The sequence below is a fragment of the Felis catus genome, chromosome B1 (genome assembly GCF_018350175.1).
Source record: "Felis catus isolate Fca126 chromosome B1, F.catus_Fca126_mat1.0, whole genome shotgun sequence".
In the NCBI taxonomy this organism is placed as follows: Eukaryota; Metazoa; Chordata; class Mammalia; order Carnivora; family Felidae; genus Felis; species Felis catus.
Window position 1 is genome coordinate 126790770 of NC_058371.1, and position 20729 is coordinate 126811498.

General features: G+C 37.1%; 1 protein-coding gene across 5 annotated transcripts in view; it reads right to left on the bottom strand.

The window, feature by feature from the left end:
* The window catches only part of SMARCAD1 (SWI/SNF-related, matrix-associated actin-dependent regulator of chromatin, subfamily a, containing DEAD/H box 1), a 78856-nt gene that overhangs the window by 54296 nt on the left and 3831 nt on the right, over window positions 1-20729 (bottom strand). For all 5 annotated transcript variants that reach the window (XM_019829235.2, XM_019829237.2, XM_006930958.4 and 2 more), the window contains exons 3-4: window positions 6312-6489; window positions 54-225 (exon numbers count right to left, since the gene is read on the bottom strand). In XM_019829235.2, coding sequence (XP_019684794.1) covers window positions 54-225; window positions 6312-6489 — 350 coding nt within the window. The remainder of the gene's footprint in view (window positions 1-53; window positions 226-6311; window positions 6490-20729) is intronic.

The following is a 20729-nucleotide window of genomic DNA, read 5'->3' on the forward strand; positions in this document are numbered from 1 at the left end:
GAAATGGAACATTATTATAGCTATAATAACAAATTACTATAAAATGGTATAACCTTAAGTAAGTCACTGTCACTTCTTTGTGGGAAAAGTTCCTTCAAGGTCTGAAGTTTAGCATCTTTAAGGTCTTCCAATTCCGAAAAGTCTTCCATTTCTGAAATATCATCATTATGTCTACCTGCCATGGTAGGAAGGCTCTGGGACTCTTCATCTTCAGATGGCTCAGAACTAAAAATATTTTCAGAGGAAAAAAACAATATTTTAATGGATTATTGTTATTTTATTACAATCATATACATATATATGTAATACAGTTCTTTTCAATCAGAATGCAATCTATCCCTGTCAAAGATTAAAAGAAATTTTTCCATTTCAGTATGGTTATACCGTATATATAAACCTACATTCCCAGAATCAGCATACTTCGTAAAGATCTTCATATTATCTGGGCTGGGATGGAAAAGAACAATAAGATACCTGGTATTTATTTTAAGATACACAAACATGTATTACATGTCCACTTTCTCTTTCCTATTCTTTTTTCACCTATACTCTATTATCAACCAGCATTGTCAAGTTGTTCTTGAGAAATTATAAAGCCTACACTAACACAAAGATAAAAGAACTTTCATGGCCTACCTAGGTGATCAGAATCTAAGTATTAAAATCATAATGGTCCCATTCAGTACCAGAATCTCTGCCAAGAACAAAACATGTCTTCAGACAAGGAGCATTTATTCCATGTGAGGTTTTATTTTGTAACAACTAACTTTAATCTCATTCCGTCTTAATTTATATGTTTATCCTATACAAAAGACATTTGGGGCCAAATTTTATTCATCCATCTCCCAAACTAACAAAAATCTCATTTTGAAATGCTGGTTTTCTACCATGATGGCCATTCTGCAGATCTGAAGGTAGAAGTATATCAAGTGGATAAAGGTTATAAAGATCAGAGAAAGGAAGGTGGGAATTTAGTTAAGAACATTCCTAGTGTCAGAGAATACATGACTTTGCTATGCAGCTAATTCTGTACCTGGAAACATATCCAGAATCTGTGTTTTAGTAACTTCACTGTTACCTACTCCTATTAGTTCAGTTGTCCTGGTCAGGACACTAGTTTTGCCTGAGAGTCCCCCAAAACATTTAAAGGCAGATCCCCAAGGACCAGGAATATATACTTTAACAAGCTTCTAGGCTGACATCTTGATCCTGCTCTGAGAAAATGCTCTGAGAAAAGTAACTAGGTAAAATAAATCACTTCCTTTGTAACTAATGCCTGTCCTTCAATATTTGAAGGTGATTACATGGCTCTCCCTTTCCATGACACCCACACCTCTCATTCTGAATGTACTAAACTTTGAATTCTCATTCTGCCATACTACAGTCACATTTCCCGATTCTGCCACCTAGTTCAGTGAGAAAATTCAGGTTGTAATCTTCTCACAATTTCTGCCCTGGATAACCACTTTCAAAGGTTCTTATTCTGCCAGCCATTACCTTCACCTAATGATTGGATTCACCACTATTTGGTGAGACAAACTCACGTGCCTTTTGACGTAGTATTTATGTTGCCTATGAATCTTAACATGCCTTGGATTTAACATCCAGTTCATAGGAAATAAAAGCAAGAGAGGGATAAATTCGATACCATCATGAGGAAACAATCAGAAAAATCTGTTTTCTCTAAGAAAAGCCTATTCTTCACTAAGTTAAAATCATTTAAAAAGAGGGAAGAGGACTGTTCAAGATCAAAAGAAAAGTCAGGAGTTTTAACATTCAAATGCAGTGGATTCTCCTTGTTTGGATCCTGGTTTGAAAAAGCAGCTATAAAATACATGAATATAAACTGGGAATTAGAAGATACTGGAGAATTTTTCACTGATAGCAGTACTGGATTTTCAGGAGGAGGAAGATGTATCACCAAGTATTAGTAAGGGTAGAAATGTTGGGATGTCCATAATTTAAAAAAACTCTAGGTCAGTAATAATAGATGAAACAATGAAACGAACAAGGAAAAATGTTAACAAATGTTAAGTCTAGGTGGTAAGTATATGGGTGTTCACTGTCCATTATTTTATTTTCTTATATGCCTAAAAGATTTAAAACTAAAGGAAAAAAATCTACAAAAACAAGAGTTTGTGTCCTTTTATCTGGTCTCAGATCAAGTTCTTCCCTTCTGCTGAAGATAAAGTCCCCTCTCAGTGCTAAGGGATTCTAGCCCTTTCTACTTCCTACAGTACCTTGTTTCAACTATCTACTGTCTTCTTTCCTCAATCTCCTCTCTCCCTAAGCTCTTCCTCCCAAGCCTACAATGGGCTCAAGACTGAATTAATGAATTCAATGTATCAAGAGTTCTAGAACTGTGGACACAGCACTGAAATAACCAAATTCTCAGGGTGCCCGGATGGCTATCAGTTAAGCATCCGACTTTGGCTCAGGTCATGATCTCACGGTTCGTGGGATCGAGCCCTGCATCGGGCTCTGTGCTGACAGCCCAGAGCCTGGAGCTTGCTTCCAATTCTGTGTCTCTTTCTCTTTCTCTCTCTGCTCCTCCCTGACTCGTATGTGCGCACACTCTCGCTCTCTCTCAAAAATAAATTAAAAAAAAAACAACAAAAAACGTAAGAAATAAGCAAATTCTCCTTTCCTCCACAAATTTTATAAAACTGATTTTCTACTTGCTCATTTCCTATATCGTTCTCATCTCAATGTTTTACTACCTTCTGCCCCACCATTTCTTTTTTTATTAAAAAAAAATTTTTTTTAGGCTTTATTTATTTTTGAGAGTGAGAGAGAGCGAGAGAAAGCAAGCAAGCAAGCATGAGTGGGGGAGGAGCAGAGAGAGAGGGAGACACGGAATCTGAAGCAGGCTCCAGGCTCTGAGCTGTCAGCACAGAGCCCAACGCAGGGCTTGAACCCACAAACTGTGAGATCATGACCTGAGCCGAAGTCGGACACCTAACAGACTGAGCCACCCAGATGCACCTGCCCCACCATTTCAATGAAATTGTTCTTATGAGGGCAATAATATCCTCTAAAATGTCAAATGTAATAAAAATCTTTCATTGGTTATCTATTCCTCTGTAGTCTCATCCACTGTTGACACATCTCTTTGAAAATCTAGCCCCATACCCATGGGTTCTGGAACATTAGTACTTGTGATTTTCCTTTACCTCTCCACTTATCCTTAATCTCTAAAGAAGGCTTTTCTTTAGCCTTGACACATAGAAAACATTAAATAAGTCATACAAGTACTCTGATCATATGCCTTCAATCTAAAGACAAAATAAAACTTGTAAACAAATTCTGAACTCTACTTAATAGGCTTACAATGGTCAAGTGGTAGTAGGATTACAGCAATTCTGAAACTATCTTATGTATACTGGATAACTGAACCAATTAACAAATAAACTGCTATTGTAAGAAGGCAGAGTTCTCATACTCACAAAAGGAAATATAGAAGGTGGCAAGGAAGAGGCTTATAATGGTAGAGTAGAATTAAAGGAATCATTAAGGGCGCCTGGGTGGCTCAGTCGGTTAAGCATCCAACTCTTGATTTCAGCTCAGGTCATGACCTCATGGTTCATGACTTCAAGCCCCACATCAGGCTCTGCACTGTTTGGGATTCTCTCCCTCTCTCTCCTCTCAAAATAAATAAATAAACTTAAAAAAAAAAGTCTGATTAAAAACCTGATTGAAAAACACACATTCTATTAGAATACCAAATAATGAAAGTAAAAAATCTGAAATGTTAGTTAAAATAACCAGCAATATACAACCATCAGTATAATAACTGATTCAGGTTAGAATCATCAATAAATACTGTAACTACTGAGTGAAGGTCTGCTAAGGAATAAGATCACTAGCTAGTCTCAAAGGATCTGCCCATAGATTAATCACTGTAAAGGGGAAAATGGTAACTTTAGAGGTGAAACCTGGCAGGGTTCTGAGTGATCCAAGTATACTTCCCCAATAAAGAGACAAATCACTATCACTGTGCCTTGAAACATGACACACTGAGGCCACAAAATCATTTATGTAGCGTTCCTGCCACTTAACCTAAATTTAATCATGAAGAAAATCAGGTTAAGTAGAAATTGTGAAACATCCTTAAAAAAAAATGGCCTCTTACTTTCAAAGGCCAGTAACATGAGAAACAAACAAACAAAAAGGCTGAGAAACTGTTTCAGATTCAATGAGACTAAAGAGGTATGATACTAGGTAAAAAAATTCAACATGACACTGAGGGAAAAATTACTATAAAGTACTATTTAAAATATGGTCCAAGGATTGACCGCTAGTTCTTAAACTCACACTTTGTTATCCATCAATGACAGGATAAGGAATTTATACGAGAAGGTAAAACAAATAACATTACTAAGGATATTGCTTAATCCAGCTGATTTTTCCTTATACAACCTCCTGGCAAAGGAACTGTACAGTGATTTACATTCCAGGGCACATTCTTTATTTACAAACCAGGACTTTGGAATACCGCTACTATAAAGGACATTTACCTGGGATTAACAGGTAAAATTTAAATATACACTGTACATTAGATAACTATACTGTGCCAATGTTAATTGGTATTTCTGCATTTGAAATTCTACTTTTGTAATTTAAGAGAATAACCTTGTTCTTAGCAGGTACATATGAATCTAATACATTTAACCACGCAGGATCTTCACTATTTTTCTTCACTATTTTTTTATTTCAGAGTGAATTTCAGGAGAAAGGCATACTCATCATAGCTTACAATAAATTCATTTTAAGAGGAAATTCTCATCTTCTCATCAGCCATAGGCAGTACCGATCTCTCGCTCTTTGCAACATTTTCTTCACTTAGCTTCTGATCACACAATCTTTTGACCTTTCTCTTACCTCAATAACTATTCCTTCTTAGAACCTCTCCAGATTTCTTCCCATTTCTCTGTTCCTAAAATCCCAAGTTCCCCTGACCTGAGTCCTTCAATCAAGAGATCTTCTTTTTTCCAGCTATATTAGTGTCTCCTGGTGATTTCATTTTATCATATGACTTTAAATATCAGATCTATATTCTCACAATTCCTGAATTTAGATGCTACCCAGATCTCCCCCCAGAACTCAAATGTCACAAATCCAATTGCCTACTTAACATCTCCTGCCTAGATGTCTAAGAGTCTTCTTGCCTTCAAAAGGAGCTCCCCCATCACACTCAAAACTGTCTTCCGTATCTCAGCTATTAGTAACAGTCCTTCCAGTTGCTTAGGCCAATCTCAGGGTCATGTTTGACTCCCTTTTCCCACCCAATATCAACAATAAAACCTCTCTGCTCTACCTTCAAAGTATAGGTAGAATCTAACCCCTTCTAATCATCCCCACAAGTAGTAGCCCAGGCTAAGTGTCCATCATTTCTTGCCTGGGTTATAACAGTATCCATACTTCTACACTGCTCCCCTACAGCCTCAAAGACCTTTTTAAACGATTGAGATAATTTTACTCCTCTTATCACTACACTCCATTAGCTTCCTACCTCATTCAGAATAAAAGCTAAATAGCCTATGGGCTTAATACCATTAAATCCCTCTTCTACCCTGCTGCTTACCTTGTGACATTATGTCTTTCACTCTCTATCATTTGTTTCCTTAGAAACATCGGGCATAATACCACTTCAGGGTCACTGAACAAGTTACTTTCAATGACCAGAATACTCCGCCCTTCCTTCCACCCTCATATCCAGATAGTTCACACTTTCTTACCCCCTGCAGGTCTTTACTCAAGCATTATCTTCTCAATAAAGCTTTTTTCCAACTGTGTTCTTTAGAAACCACACTCCTACCCCTGACCCTGAGCTCCATTATTTTCCTTCCCTTTTGGCCATAATATTATTTGGCATACTATACTGTTTGTTTGTTTATTGTCTTTCTACCTGACTATAAGCTCCGTGCTACTCCACAGAATGTGCCCAAAAATGTTAAAATGATTTGACTCTGAGACTCAAGAAGAGATCACAAAGCAGTTATAGATGATCGAAGGTACATGTTAAAATAATTTCCCTATCTATGGAGGGCTAAAAAAAGTTATTTCCTCTCACTAACCTTTTTACTGAAAATGACTGTTATCCAGAAGCATACGCTGTGTGTGCATGCCCATACACATACACGGTACCTCTCTATAGCTCTAAGTCAGGGAAAAATAACAAAGATGCAATAGGGAAAAGGCAAAAAAATGAAGAAAAGAGAGAAGTCACCAAGGTAATTTTCAAATTAAACAATTTTTTCTTGAAAATCCTCTTACATAGACAAATATAACCAATCTATTGAGCTGCTTACACTATAATCACTGTGTCTTTGTTGAACTTTCTCTCTTGGACTGTACTGGAACAATTTGGAGACACGGCATCTTCACTATCAGAAGACAGATCAATATACTGTATTCCCCTTTGATTCTTGAAATAGGATATACCAGCTTTTCTTTCATTTTCTGTAGCTTCTGGAACACTAGAATCTTCTGTAAAGAAAAAAAGGAGAAAAGCATTTTGAGCAACTTGAAAATAAATGTGTTTTTGGTAATTATAATCATGTGCTAAAAATCTCTAACTCTGTTCACAGTTTCCATTCCAAAGCCAAAAATTCCTACCAGTTTTTATTTTTATTATTTTTTTAATGTTTCACTTATTTTATTTTGAAAGAGAGAGAAAAAAGAGCATGAGCAGGGAGAGGCAGAGACAGCGAGAGAGAAAGGGAGAAAGGGAGAAAGGGAATCCCCAAGTAAGCTCCGCGCTGTCAGTGCAGAGTCCGATGCAGGGCTCGTTCTCAGGAACTGAACCCTGAGGTCATGACCTGAGCTGAAATCAAAGAGTCAGACGTTCAACCAACTGGGCCACCCATGGGTCCCCCTACTAGTTTTTAAAGAAAAAATTAATAGTCAACCAGGGCTGATGTTAAATGATTTCCCATTTCACAGGTTAATTTACTTTCAAGGCCCTAGTAGAAACTGCAAAAGAGAGGTTTGTGCTTTATAGTCTCATCTTTTTCTCTCTGTGCTTTTATTTCCTACTATCCAGTTTTCGCCTAAATGACCACAGACGCTACAGCCTAAAAGACTTGGATTTCAATGTAATCAATCACTCCAAACCTCAGTGTCCTCACCTGTAGAGATGCTAATAATCACAGGGTTAATGTGAATACAAAACCAGAAAATATATATTCAGCATTTAGTTTTGTCATTGGCATATAGCTTGTATTCAATAAACATTACCTCTTACACAAATGTTGGTTGAATTATGGCCCCTCCAAAATTCTTAAGTTTAAGTTGCAAACCCCAATACCTCAGAATGTAACATATTTGGAGATAAGGTCTTCAGAGAGATTAAATTAAAATGAGGCTGTCTGGGTGGGCATCCTAATTCAGTATGACTGATATCTTACAAGAAGAGACAGACACAAAAGATGTATACATGAAGGGAAGGCCATGTGGGAACACAGTGTGAAGGTGGCCATTTGCAAGCCATGGCAAAAGTCCTCAAAAGAAACCAAACCCGCCAACGACCTTGATCCTGGGCTTACAGCCCCCAGATGTGTAACAAGATGAATGTGTGTTGGTTAAGCCACCTAATATGGTAATTTGTTATGGCACTTGTCACAAGCTAAAAAAAAAGCTGGCATCCTTACAAATAGGTGAGTAAAATATTTTACCAAGGTCTTTCCCCTTCAATATTTGAGTTCCAAAATTATTCTCTCTACTCTCAGCAAAACCACGATTCTCCCTTACATATTTGAGAAGGAAAAGATCAGATTTAAGAAATTCATATTAAAGTAGTTAGTGTCTTGGTCTAGTGAATAGATTTTACAAAGCAATGGCCAGATGAATTTTTAGCTCAAAGGTATCAATTTAAAAAACAATCACTGCCATTAACTACTTTCTAGGTCAGTATCAAGTCCTCAAGTGATGCATAAACATTTTTAATCATCACAGTAATCTTGAGGGCACATACTATATCACCATTTTACAGATAAAGTAAGTATAGAGAAAACAATTTGTCCAAAGTCATAAAAGATAAGGAGCAAATCTGAAATCCATGCCTAAAGGTCCAAATCCTTGTACTCTTAATACTCAGGCCATCCCCAATACCTGTCACAAAATGGTAGTAATCATTGTAATGAAGCTCATAAGCCATATTTGTAAGTAACATTAACCAAGGCCTACATGACTACTATTCACCTGTAGGGCACTAAAACAAATTTCTTTTACGTAGCACAATGAAGTCCTATCAACACTACTGATAAACAAGTTACGTTGTTTCGAAAACAACAATTTTACAAATGTTGAGTGAAGAACCTGGATGAACTCTGCACTGGAACAAATTACAGCTATGTTAACTGCCATAAACATGAAGACACTTACAAATTCTGATAATTATGTTAATAGTGATTATAGCCCAACTCCTATAGAATAAGTATAAGCATACTATGGGCTCTGCTTTTACAAAGTGTTCCTGATATATTACAAATCATACATAAAATTAAAAACTAGATGTCTACTGTATCAAAAATTTGACCTAAAGCTAAATATATTAAACAGTGCTTTCTTTTTTTTTTTTTTTTAATTTTTTTTTTTAACTTTAATTTTATTTTTGAGAGAGAGACAGAGCATGAACGGGGGAGGGTCAGAGAGAGGGAGACACAGAATCTGAAACAGGCTCCAGGCTCTGAGCTGTCAGCACAGAGCCCGAGGCGGGGCTCGAACCCACGGACCACGAGATCATGACCTGAGCCGAAATCGGCTGCTTAACCCACTGAGCCACCCAGGCGCCCAAACAGTGCTGTCTTTCAAAAGGCTAAGGCAAAATGATTTGGAATGTCTGTTTTTCAGTCTCTTTATTCAATATGAATAATAATCTTTTCAAAATTAGCTACTTAAATGCCTAAATGCCCGAGGGGGCAGGGCTAAACAAATCTATTCATGAGTATTAGGAGAACTAGTGTTTCTTGAACTTGATTACATATTCATCTTTGGTTTTCTCCCCTTATTTTACATATATTATAATACAAAATATACAATGAAGATATATCAATTTTTAAAACTAATGCTTGGGGGTGCCTGGGTGGCTCCGTTGGTTAAGCATCCCACTCTTGACTGCGCCTCAGGTCACAATCTCACAGTTGTGGGATGAAGTCCTGTGTCGGGCTCACCATTTGGCATGGAGGCAACTTGGGATTCTTTTTCTCCTGTCTCCCCCTCTCTCTGCCCCTCCCCTGCTCGAGCACGGTACTCATTCTCTCTCTCAAAATAAATAAACATTAAAAAAACAAACAAAACTAATGCTTAATATGCTTACTGATGCTTAACAAGAAAAAAAATAAAAAAGTTTGGCTTACTCTCTATCACATATGCAATCACTTAGAGCTCTCAGTGGTTATGTAACATATATCATAAAAATATGCACATTATACTCTATGTATACAACATACATTGTGTAGCATATGTTATACATATACCTATATATAAAAATATACATTAAACATGTACACTGCTTGGAACCAAGTGGCATGCCCACAGCCCAAATAGTAAGTGACTAACAGAAGAGGTAGTCTGAGGGGCGTCTGGGTGGCTCAGTCAGTTGGGCGTCCGACTTCAGTTCAGGTCATAATCTTGTGCATGGGTTTGAGCCTGTGTCAGGCTTTGTGCTGATGGCTCAAAGCCTGGAGCCTCCTTTGGATTCTGTGTCTCTTTCTCTCTCTGCCCCTTCCCTGCTCACGTTCTGTCTCTTTCTCTCTCTCTCTCAAAATAAATAAACATTAAAAAAAAAAAAAAACTAAAAAAAAAAAACAAAAACAGAAGAGGTAGTTTGATAATATAGAGGATAAGGGAAGGTTACAATACAACAGCATTTCTCAAACTGCAGAACCCCTTTTGCACTCTTAAAAACTGAGGACCCGAAAGAACTCTTGCTTATGCTGGTTACATCTAAGATACTACCGTACTGGAAAGCGGAAACTGAGAAACTTTACTTATTAAACTGTTTACATAATAACAAATATTATTATGAAAACTATATCCCCTCATGCCACTCCTCTCCCCCAAATTTACTAAGAATGCCACTGTTTTACATTTGTAAAAATCTTTGGTTTAACATAAGACAGATTCTACCTGCTTCTGCAATTCATCTATTGTAGTATACTGTTTTTATTTAGGTTTATGAAGAAAATCATGCCTCACAGTTATATAGTTAGGAAGGGTATTTTCATAGCCTTTTTACAATACTGTGGATATTCCTTGATACTAAACCCGAATTTGACAAGTGGAAGTTTTTTAAAGGCCAGTTGCAATGTGGAATCTGAAACTATATGAATAAACTTCTGCATCTTATTACATTAAAACCCACTGGTCTATCTTGCACTTTAATGTGTTATTTTGTAACACTGTGCTGTGCATTGTAACACCAATGCATTGGTGATTTGAAAAATACTGGTTCACTTGCTGATTATTGTAGATCTTCCAAATGTTGACACATCTCATATTTTATCAAAAAATTAAATTCATTAATGTCACCATTGATCTTCAAGTATCTGGAGACTGTCAAACTCACAGTTGTGGATATGCTAGTTTTCCAAAATCCGAACTTTCCTTTGAAAACTGGAATTTTATTTTTTAAATTTTTTTTTTCAACGTTTATTTATTTTTGGGACAGAGAGAGACAGAGCATGAACAGGGGAGGGGCAGAGAGAAAGGGAGACACAGAATCGGAAACAGGCTCCAGACTCTGAGCCATCAGCCCAGAGCCTGACGCGGGGCTCGAACTCACGGACCGCGAGATCATGACCTGGCTGAAGTCGGACGCTTAACCAACTGCGCCACCCAGGCGCCCCGAAAACTGGAATTTTAACACCAGCAATAAATGCTGCCAGTTGTTTTCCTTGGTGTCACTGTTCATCTCTGAGAAAATGTCTGAAATACCTAAGTCTGCTTAGCTACATTTTGTCATTCTTTAAGTAAATATGGTATTCGGTGAAAAAATGGTAAGTTAAATTCACAACTGAAAGCAACTGTTCAAACGTTTTCCCTTGAGAAAGGGATTACTGTATACTTCAAGATGCAGCTAAGGCTGGTTCACATTTTGTTTTACAAAGTATTAAAAAGACACTCACTGTTGGGGCACCTGAGAGGCTCAGTTGCTCAGGTCTTGATCTCATGGTTAGCCTGCTTCAGAACCTCTTCCCCCTCTTTCCTCTGCCCCTCCCGCACTCACGCTTGCACACTCTTTCTCAAAAATAAACATTAAAAACAAAAGACACCTATTGCTAAGCTGAGATTTACCAAAATTAACAGTTTTTACCGCTTTATCAAAAACATTTCTTTGGAGGGGGGAGGGGTAGAGAGAGAGGGAGACCCAGAACTCCAAGGGGGCTCCAGGCTTCACGCTGTCAGCACAGAGCCAGATGCCAGGCTCGAACTCCTGAACCGTGAGCCAAAGTAGGATGCTTAACCAACTGAGCCACCCAGGTGCCCCTATCCAAAACATTAAGTGAAACTACCATTTAAAGAATTTTAAGAATATGGTAACTATTAGAACAGTTTGGAGTCTCGGCCTTGACTTATGCTAAGGCACCAGCAGTTTCACCTACCATTGCTTTAGTACCATCAGGGCAAATATCAACAGAGTAAAAAGGCAAGTAATATCTTATGGTCATGAAAGTAGCTTGCCCTTAGGGATCCTAAAGGTTCACATACCACAGTCTGAAAACAGGCGGGACAGAATAAGAGCTTGTTTATATAAAAATATCAACTTTCCAATATAGTCAATAATTTAGAATTAGAATAATAATGCTTAGATTTGTTTGAACTATTTCTGGAAGTAAGCAACAGCAAAAATAGCTAAGAGGGAATGGCCAAAACCTGATGCAATGATGCTGAGCCAAGGCAAACAAGCACTTTTAAACAGCAGCACAAAAGAGACGGGAAATTAAAGAATGGTAAAGCGTAGAAATAATTATAAGGTATCAGCTACGATTAAAATCTGACATGTGCTGTCTTCTGTGTAAAAGGCACTGTCCAGGAGGTAGGGACTAGTTAAGAAAAAAAAGGGCAAGTTATCGTCCAACTTGCACCAAATAAATGAATAATAGGAACTAAGTAGTCACGTACACAAGTAACTGTTATAAAATATAATTCATGCCATGACAGAATAAACAAAATGCTACAGGAACATGCAGGAAAACAGCCTACCCTTTCGTACAAAAACAATAAAAAAGCCTATCATGTTTCAGAGATAGAAGATGATTTTGGGCGCCTGGGTGGCTCAGTTGGTTAAGTGTTCAGCTTTTGATTTCGGCTTGGGTCATGATCTCACACTTCATGAGATCAAGCCCCAGATGAGCCCTACATCGGGCTCCATGCTGACAGGGCAAAGCCCGCTTGGGATTCTCTCTCTGCCCCTCCCCTGCTCTCTCTCTCTCAAAATAAACATTAAAAAAAAAAAAAAAAAAAGATGATGATATTTTCTCATTACCAAAAGTTAATGGGAACCTCCATCATGAGAATATGCAAGAAGACTCCACGGTTCCAGGAAGTTTTTCCAAACTAAATTCCCCATTGGTGGTAGGCAGAAAAGAAGGCAATCTTATATTCCAAATTTTTCCAGTTTGTACCCATTCTCATATCTAAGTCTACCATTAGAAAAAAAGAAGCATTTGGGGTGCCTCGGTGGCTCAGTTGGTTGGGCATTCAACTTTGGCTCGGGTCATGATTTCGCAGTTTGTGGGTTCAAGCCCCACGTTGGGCTGTGAGCTGTCAGCTCAGAGCCTGGAACCTGCTTCAGATTCTGCCCTCTCTCTCTCTGCCCTCTCTGCCCCTCCCCCGCTCATGCTCCATCTCTCTCAAAAATAAACATTAAAAAAAAAAAAGAAGAAGAAGCATATAAGCCTGACACTAGTATGACCTTTCCAAATGGTCCAAGATCAAGGACCACTCAAAAACAAAAAATCACTACTAAGAGATTATGAGTTGACACTAAAGTAGTCCAAATTAATTTGATAATCCATATATAAAGTAGAATGAAAACACATAAACCTTTGTATCTATCCTGAAGACTTATAAAACTGTGCCATTTATGATACTCTAATTGTGTTGCTCTACATGGTTCAATTCTCTAACATGGCAACTAACTCTGAATACCAAGTAAAACACATCACTGATTTACCTTTTTAAAAGGTAACCAAAATAATAGTAAAATCTGGGCAGTCTTAATTGGAATGTCATAGTAGAAAGAGAAATACCTTTAGTATCTTCTAAAAGATAAACTATCTCTCTGATGAAAACTCTATAAAAAGACAAAGAATATACTGAATACAAGATTGAAGAATAGTTTCTAACACATCACTCTAAGATGACATGAGAAAGAAGCACCTCAGGTTTAAGCCAAATAAAAGATAAATATAAAAGATGTAAAGAAAAAGAAAGCCATGCTATTACTATTGGACAAAGCATGTGTTAAACCTGAGATACTTTTTAATAACAGAATTTACATCTACAATAGAAATATAACTGACATACATCGTAACTTCATGTTAATAACAAGAGATAAACACTGCAAGATATATAAGGCAAAAAGTTAACAGAAACAAATATGAGGCTTTAACTGTCTAAGCTCTTAATAGCACAAAAATAATTAAGACATAGATTAGTGCTTTTCAAACACTTTTGATTGGGACCCACTGTAAGAGAGACATTTGAAAAGTTTTTCTTTTTTTTTAATGTTTATTTTTGAGAGAGAGAGAGAGAGAGGAGAGAGAGAGAGAGAGAGGGAGAGAGGGGAGAGAGGGGAGAGAGAGGAGAGAGAGGAGAGAGAGGAGAGAGAGACAGAGCACAAGTTGGGGAGGGGCAGAGAGAGAGTGATACACAGAATCCGAAGCAGGCTCCAGGCTCTGAGCTGTCAGCACAGAGCCTGACATGGGGCTCTAACCCAAAAAACCGTGAGATCATGACCTGAGTTGAAGTCAGATGCTTAACCAACTGAGCCACCCAAGTGCCCCATTTTTAAATACATATAACTGAAATAAAAGTTTCAGAGGCTTTCTATTAAATGATACTTTGATAATTTTCTATTTATTCCACTCCATTAAAAAACAGTTGTATGTAATTAGTCAGGATCCAAGAAACTGACTTTATGACGCAATGTTTGTGTTCCACAGTTTGAAAAAAATTATATAAATAAAATTCATCTATTATTTGGCACATAATTATCTATCACTTAGATTATGTCATCTTGTCAAGAAATCTTACAGCTTTTATAGAAAGTAATGGCAAATTAGGCCCCAAAGAAAATTTCAGTAAATTAGCTAAAGTAGAAATACTGTAGACCATATGCTCTGGTCATAAAATAATAAAATTAGAAATAAATGTTAATAAAAATACTGAAGCAAAATTTCACCTACTTAGAAATTTAAAAAAGAAAAAAAGCCACAGAAACCACTTCTTTGGACTTTCAGGTCAAAGAAGAAGAAAAAACAAAACAAAACAAAAAAACACTTCAAAATCTATGACCTACCGTATACATACCTTAAAACCACAGAATTAAGATAATGTTGTAAACAAATACAGAATTAGAGAAATTGATTAATGGCCTGTTAAGATACAAATATACATGGGAATTTAGACTATAATGATGTTTCATATATAAGAAGAAAGGTTTATCAATAAGCTGTTCTGGGACAACAAACTAGTAAATGACAAATAATGAGCAAAGGAGAAAACAGTATCACCCATTCTTTGGTCCTGATAACAAAATAAATTCCAGATGAGATTTAAGATCAAAATAAAAATCAACACAAAACCCAACTCAGCAGTTTGTCTATCAACACAGAACCTGATTCAAATTCATTAGTTTGGCTATCAAAACAAAACAACACAAGAAAGAAACAAGTACTAGCAAGGATGTGGAGAGACTAGAACCCTTGTAAACTGCTGACAGAAAAGTAAAATGGTGCAAGCATTATTGGAAAACGTGATGGCTTCTTATATGATCTGTCAATTCCATTTCTGGGTATATACCCTAAAGAACTGAAAGCAGAGTCCCTAAGAGATAGTTACACACCCATTTCACAGAAGCATTAGTCACAATAACCTAAAGGTAAAAGCAACCCAAGTGTCCATCCACAAATGAATGGATAAACAAAATGTAGTATATACACACAATAGGGTATTTTTCAGCCTTGAAAAGGAAATTCTGATACATGCTACAACATAGGTGAACCTTAAAGACATTATGCAAAAGGAAATCAGCCACTCACAAAAAGACAAATCCTGTATAATTCCACTTTTATGAGGTATCTAGAGAAGTCAAATTCAGAGACAGAAAGTACAAGGGTGGCTGCCACAAGCTGGGGATAGGAGGGAAGTGTTTAATGGGAGGGAAGAGTTTAATGGGAGGGAAGAGTTTAATGGGAAAAAGTTTCATTTCTGCAAGATGAAGAATTCTGAAGTTTAATTGGACAATAATGTGAACATACCTAACACTCCTGCAATATGTATTCTTAATAGCAAAAATGGTAAATTTTATGTTTATTTTACTACAATTAAAAATAAAAACACAGCTGTGCTGTATATATTATACATGTATATATATATATATATATATATATATATATATATATATATATAATATATTATTACAATAAAGGAATGCCTGTCTGATCAGGACTTATGCTCTAGATGCCATCAAAGAAATGAACAAATTGACCACATGAAAATGTAAAATTTCTCTATGGCAAACAACAAACAAGGAATCAAAAGAACAAAAGATTTTAAATTGTTTATCAGAAAAAGAGAAAAAGGAACACAGAAAAAGTCCACATGGCTAATACATTAATGAAAACATACTTAACCTTAACATTAAGAATAAAAATAAAGCAATTTCATTGCCTATTAAACATTAAAAAGGTGTGCAATATTTTGGCTTAGTATGAAAAAGTAGACCTCTAAAAACCAAACTGTAGTCTGGTGCAAACTGGTAAAGCTTTGTAGGGTACCTTGGTGATTACTAAAATATTACTAATATTCACTCTAATCTGACAATTCCATTTCCAAAAATTTTTCTACAGATTATACACAAGCTAAAATATCTGTGTAAAAGGATGGTCACTATAACATTCTTTTGATCACACACACACACACACACACACACACACACACACACACAAATAAAGAAAAAACCCAACCAACCAATGTCCATTAATAGGAAACTACATGAACTATAATACATCTATATAAGACATTCTGTAGTCACTAAAAAAAATTAAGGTATAGCATATAATATACACTATACATATAGTAAAAACAAAAACCTGGAATATATACAGGCAGAAAAAAATGTGAAAGAATAAACACCAAAACTAAGGGATTATAGAAGCTTCTTGTTACACAATATTGCATCTTTTTAAAATATACTTTATTTTGAAGGAAACAATAGCTAAGCATAAAATAAAATGGTAAGAAAGGAAAGACAGATGAAAGCATACACTTAAAATGTACTTAAGATTTTTACTTAAGTATGAGTACTCATTGTACTTTCTTCTATCAGAACAATTCAGCACTAAGCCTTCTACAAAGTATTGCTTTTCAACACTTGCACACATTAAGAAACCAGAGCAACTATCCAAAGATATAGAGATGATTCACATTTTGGTGACACACACCTAAAAACCTTAGTATCACCTGGTTACAAAATCATGATGCTAAAATGATACACTCAGCTCCATTATTCAAAGGATCATACCTGTTTTACCATTTGCAGAGACTTCAGAGAACTTCTAAGCAAAGGAAGTGAAGTTAAAAAATGCTGATGTCTTGCAGCGCCTGGGTCGCTCAGCCAGTTAAGCATCTGACTCTTGGCTTTGACTCAGGTCATGATCTCACCATTTGTGAGATGGAGCCCTGTGTCGGGCTCTGTGCTGACAGCGCACAGCCTGCTTGGGATTCTCTCTCACTCTCTCTCTCTCTCTCTCTCTCTCTGGCCCTCCCCTGCTCACTTGCTCTCTCTTTCTCTCTCAAAATAAATAAATAAACATTAAAAAAAAAACTTAAAAACAATTTTTTTAATGCTGATGTCTTACCCAAGGTCATACAACCTGTATGACACAGCAGTGCTCTCTGGAAATCTTTCTAATTAACGGGAATAATTTTAAATTTTTCTATTAAAAAGTTACTTTCAACATGACAACCACAGTGAAATGGCAATTATTTTAGGACGCTGAATCTATTTCACTAAGTAATTAATCAAGCTTATACTAAAATGTTCCTCCATTCCAACCTCAAAATAATTGATTAACCTATTTATTTTTACTTTATCACTTTTTCTCCCCAGATAAAATGTGTCTCTATTTCTGTGTGATATTAAACAGTCTAGCTGTGCTCCTGTTCCTATCCCTAGATTCCTGCCTTCAGATACCTCCCGTCCCTTCATCCTTTCCCTCTCCACTAGCTTCTTCCCCTTGGCCAACAAGTATCTCAGTCCAACAATCCTGAAACATCTTTTGACACTGCCTTCCTGTCAAGTTGTTTCTCTCACTTCTTGAAAGACTAATCTTCACTTCCTTACCTTTCTACTGAAAGGGTTAAAGGTCTGTAAAAGGTTAACCGCAACGTTTAATTTCCAAGGAAAGTGGTCTCTATCAGTTCCCATCCAATTTGACTTTTCTACAGTATTTGATACTGTTCACTATACACAAAACTGGAAACTCACCTTTCTTTAGCTTTCAAGGTACTATCATTTTCTATGACTACTCTAGTTATCCTTTATACCTCCACTGGTTTCCCTTCATCTGTCCATCATTAAATGTTTTTTACTATACACTGTGCTTGGGGACATTTTTTAAATACTATAATGATGACCCCCAAAGTTGATTTCTCAGGTTCCAACCATCCCTGAGCTACAAACTCTAATGTTCAACTCTCTACTAGGTCTCACTTCTAAAATAGGAGAGCTGAGGGGCGCCTGGGTGGCTCAGTCGGTCAGGCGTCCAACTTCAGCTCAGGTCATGATCTCGCGGTTCGTGGGTTCGGGCCCCGCATCGGGCTCTCTGCTGACAGCTTGGAGCCTGAAGCCTGCTTTGGATTCTCTGTCTCCCTCTCTCTGTACTCCTCCCCCACTCACACCTGTCTCTCTCTCAAAAATAAATAAACATTAAAAAAAAATAAAATAGGAGAACTGAAACTCAACATGTTTTAGTATCTTTCTCCTAAATACGCTAATTCAGCAGACTGTGCCAATCACCCAGCTGTTTAAGCAAGAAATATCTGATCTGAGTTATCTTTAAACTCTCTACATTTATTTAAACAATTTTTAATGTTTATTTATTTAAGACAGAGAGAGAATCCCAAGCAGGCTCTGCACTGACAGTGGAGCTCAAACTCATGGACCATACGTGGAGCTCAACGTGGAGCTCAAACTCATGGACCATAAGATCATGACCTTAACCATCATCAAGAATCTGACGCTTAACTGACTGAGCCACCCAGGTGCCCCTAAACTCTCCACATTTACTTGATCACCAAATACCATCAAATACTGAAATATAAAATTTCCCTAAAATGCCTCCTCTGTCCTACTATCATTTTCCCATATTTAGACTTCAATTAATTCAACAGCTTTATCAATGGTCTTCTCATACCAAAATGCTCTATAGTGTATACCAAAAAAAGTCCATCCTTCCTGGCACAGCATAAAAAGGCCCCTCACAACCTAGCAGTTTACATTTCTATCTTTTCAGCTTCATCCATACAGCCCTAAACCTCCTCTTCCACAGATAACACAACCCTCCTATTCCCATAGACATACCACACCTCAAAGCAATATATATTTTCACCTCTTGTTCACCAAATAAGCCCTGATTCATTGTTTAGGGTCCAAAGTAATCTCTCTGTGACTCTTCCTGATCCTGCCCAGGAAGAATAGATGAGCATTTTTGAACTGGATTGCAATCCTACACTATTTAACATCTTCCCCTGTGAGTTATTACGTTATACCATTTTAACTATGTATGTATACATGTCCTTTTCTCCTTGTGCTCCTTGAGGATCAAGCTTTGCTCGTATTTTTATTCTTTATGCATAAAATATAAGCTCTTTCCTCTCTCATCTGCCATCATTTTATTCCCTTGAAACCCACTGTGGTCTCAAAAAGGTCAAAGAAAAAGAGAGAAATAATGTGTAAGCAATAATCATTAATAACTCTGGATACAATAAAAGCAAAATAAACCTGGGAGGGAGAGGCGCCCACAAGTTAAGTGTATGTCATCTCATATCCAAAAGCTGGATTGGATCAAGGGAGCCTGTCCTATATCAAAAGCAGTTTCAAGTGACCATGGCTGAAGAATGCCTGACAGCTATGGGACTGTTTCAAGATTATAAACAGGAGGAAGGATATTTTCAAATATTTGTACAATTACTAGTATCATCCCACTTATTCAATACTACTTCCTTCAACACATATTTATTAAGAGCCTACTATACAGCAGTCATTGCTCTGAACAATGGTGAACAAGTAAATAGACAAACTCTCTGCTCGCATGGATATCTTCTAATAAGGGAGACACAAATATATAGTCCATGTTAGGCAGTAAAATACTATATAGAAAAATACAGTAAATACAGCTGGGGGGGAGGGGCTGGAGTTGCTACTTCAAAGACTGTGATGGGGAAGGCCTTCTAAAGGCAGTAAATATATCACTGAGCCCAAAGTCATATGCAAATATCAGCAGGAAGGGTCTTGGAGGCAGAAGAAAGAGCAAATGGGAAGAAGGAAAGATTGCGCTCTGCCTGCCATATTTTTAAAAAGGTATGGCTGGGGGTGCCTGAGTGGCTCAGTCGGTTAAGCGTCTGACTTGGGCTCAGGTCATGATCTCATGATCTCATGATCTCACGGTTCGTGAGTTCGAGCCCTACATCGGGCTCTGGGCTGACAGCTCAGAGCCTGGAGCCTGGAGCCCGCTTCAGATTCTGTGTCTCCCTCTGTCTGGCCCTCCGCTGCTTGCACTCTGTCTCTCGCATTGTCTCAAGAATAAACATTAAAAAAAATAAATAAATAAAATAAAAAAATAAAAAAGGTGTGGCTGTGACACAGTAACTCAGTGGTAGGAAATAAAATCTTAAGATTGGTAAAATTAAGAGTTAGCTGAAAGAGTCATTACAGGTAATTTTTACAATTCCCATCCTATTTACGAAATTAGATGATTTATGGGGATGCAAGCTGGTGCAGCCACTCTGGAAAACAGTATAGAGGGTCCTCAAAAAACTAAAAGTTGAACTACCCTACGACCCAGCAATTGCACTACTAGGTATTTATCCAAGGGATACAGGTATGCTGTTTTGAAGAGGCACATTCACCCCAATGTTTACAGCAGCACTATCAACAATAGCCAAAGAATGGAAAGAGCCCAAACGTCCATCGATGGATGAATGGATAAAGAAGATGTGGCGTGTGTGTGTGCATACACGCATACATACATACATAATGGAGTATTACTCAGCAATCAAAAAGAATGAAATCTTGCCATTTCCAACTACGTGGATGGAAATGGAGGGTATTATGCTAAGTGAAATTAGTCAGAGAAAGACAAATATCATATGACCTCACTCATATGAAGACTTAAAGAGACAAAACAGATGAACATAACGGAAGGGAAATAAAAAATAATATAAAGACAGGGAGGGGGACAAAACATAAGAGACTCATAAATATGGAGAACAAACAG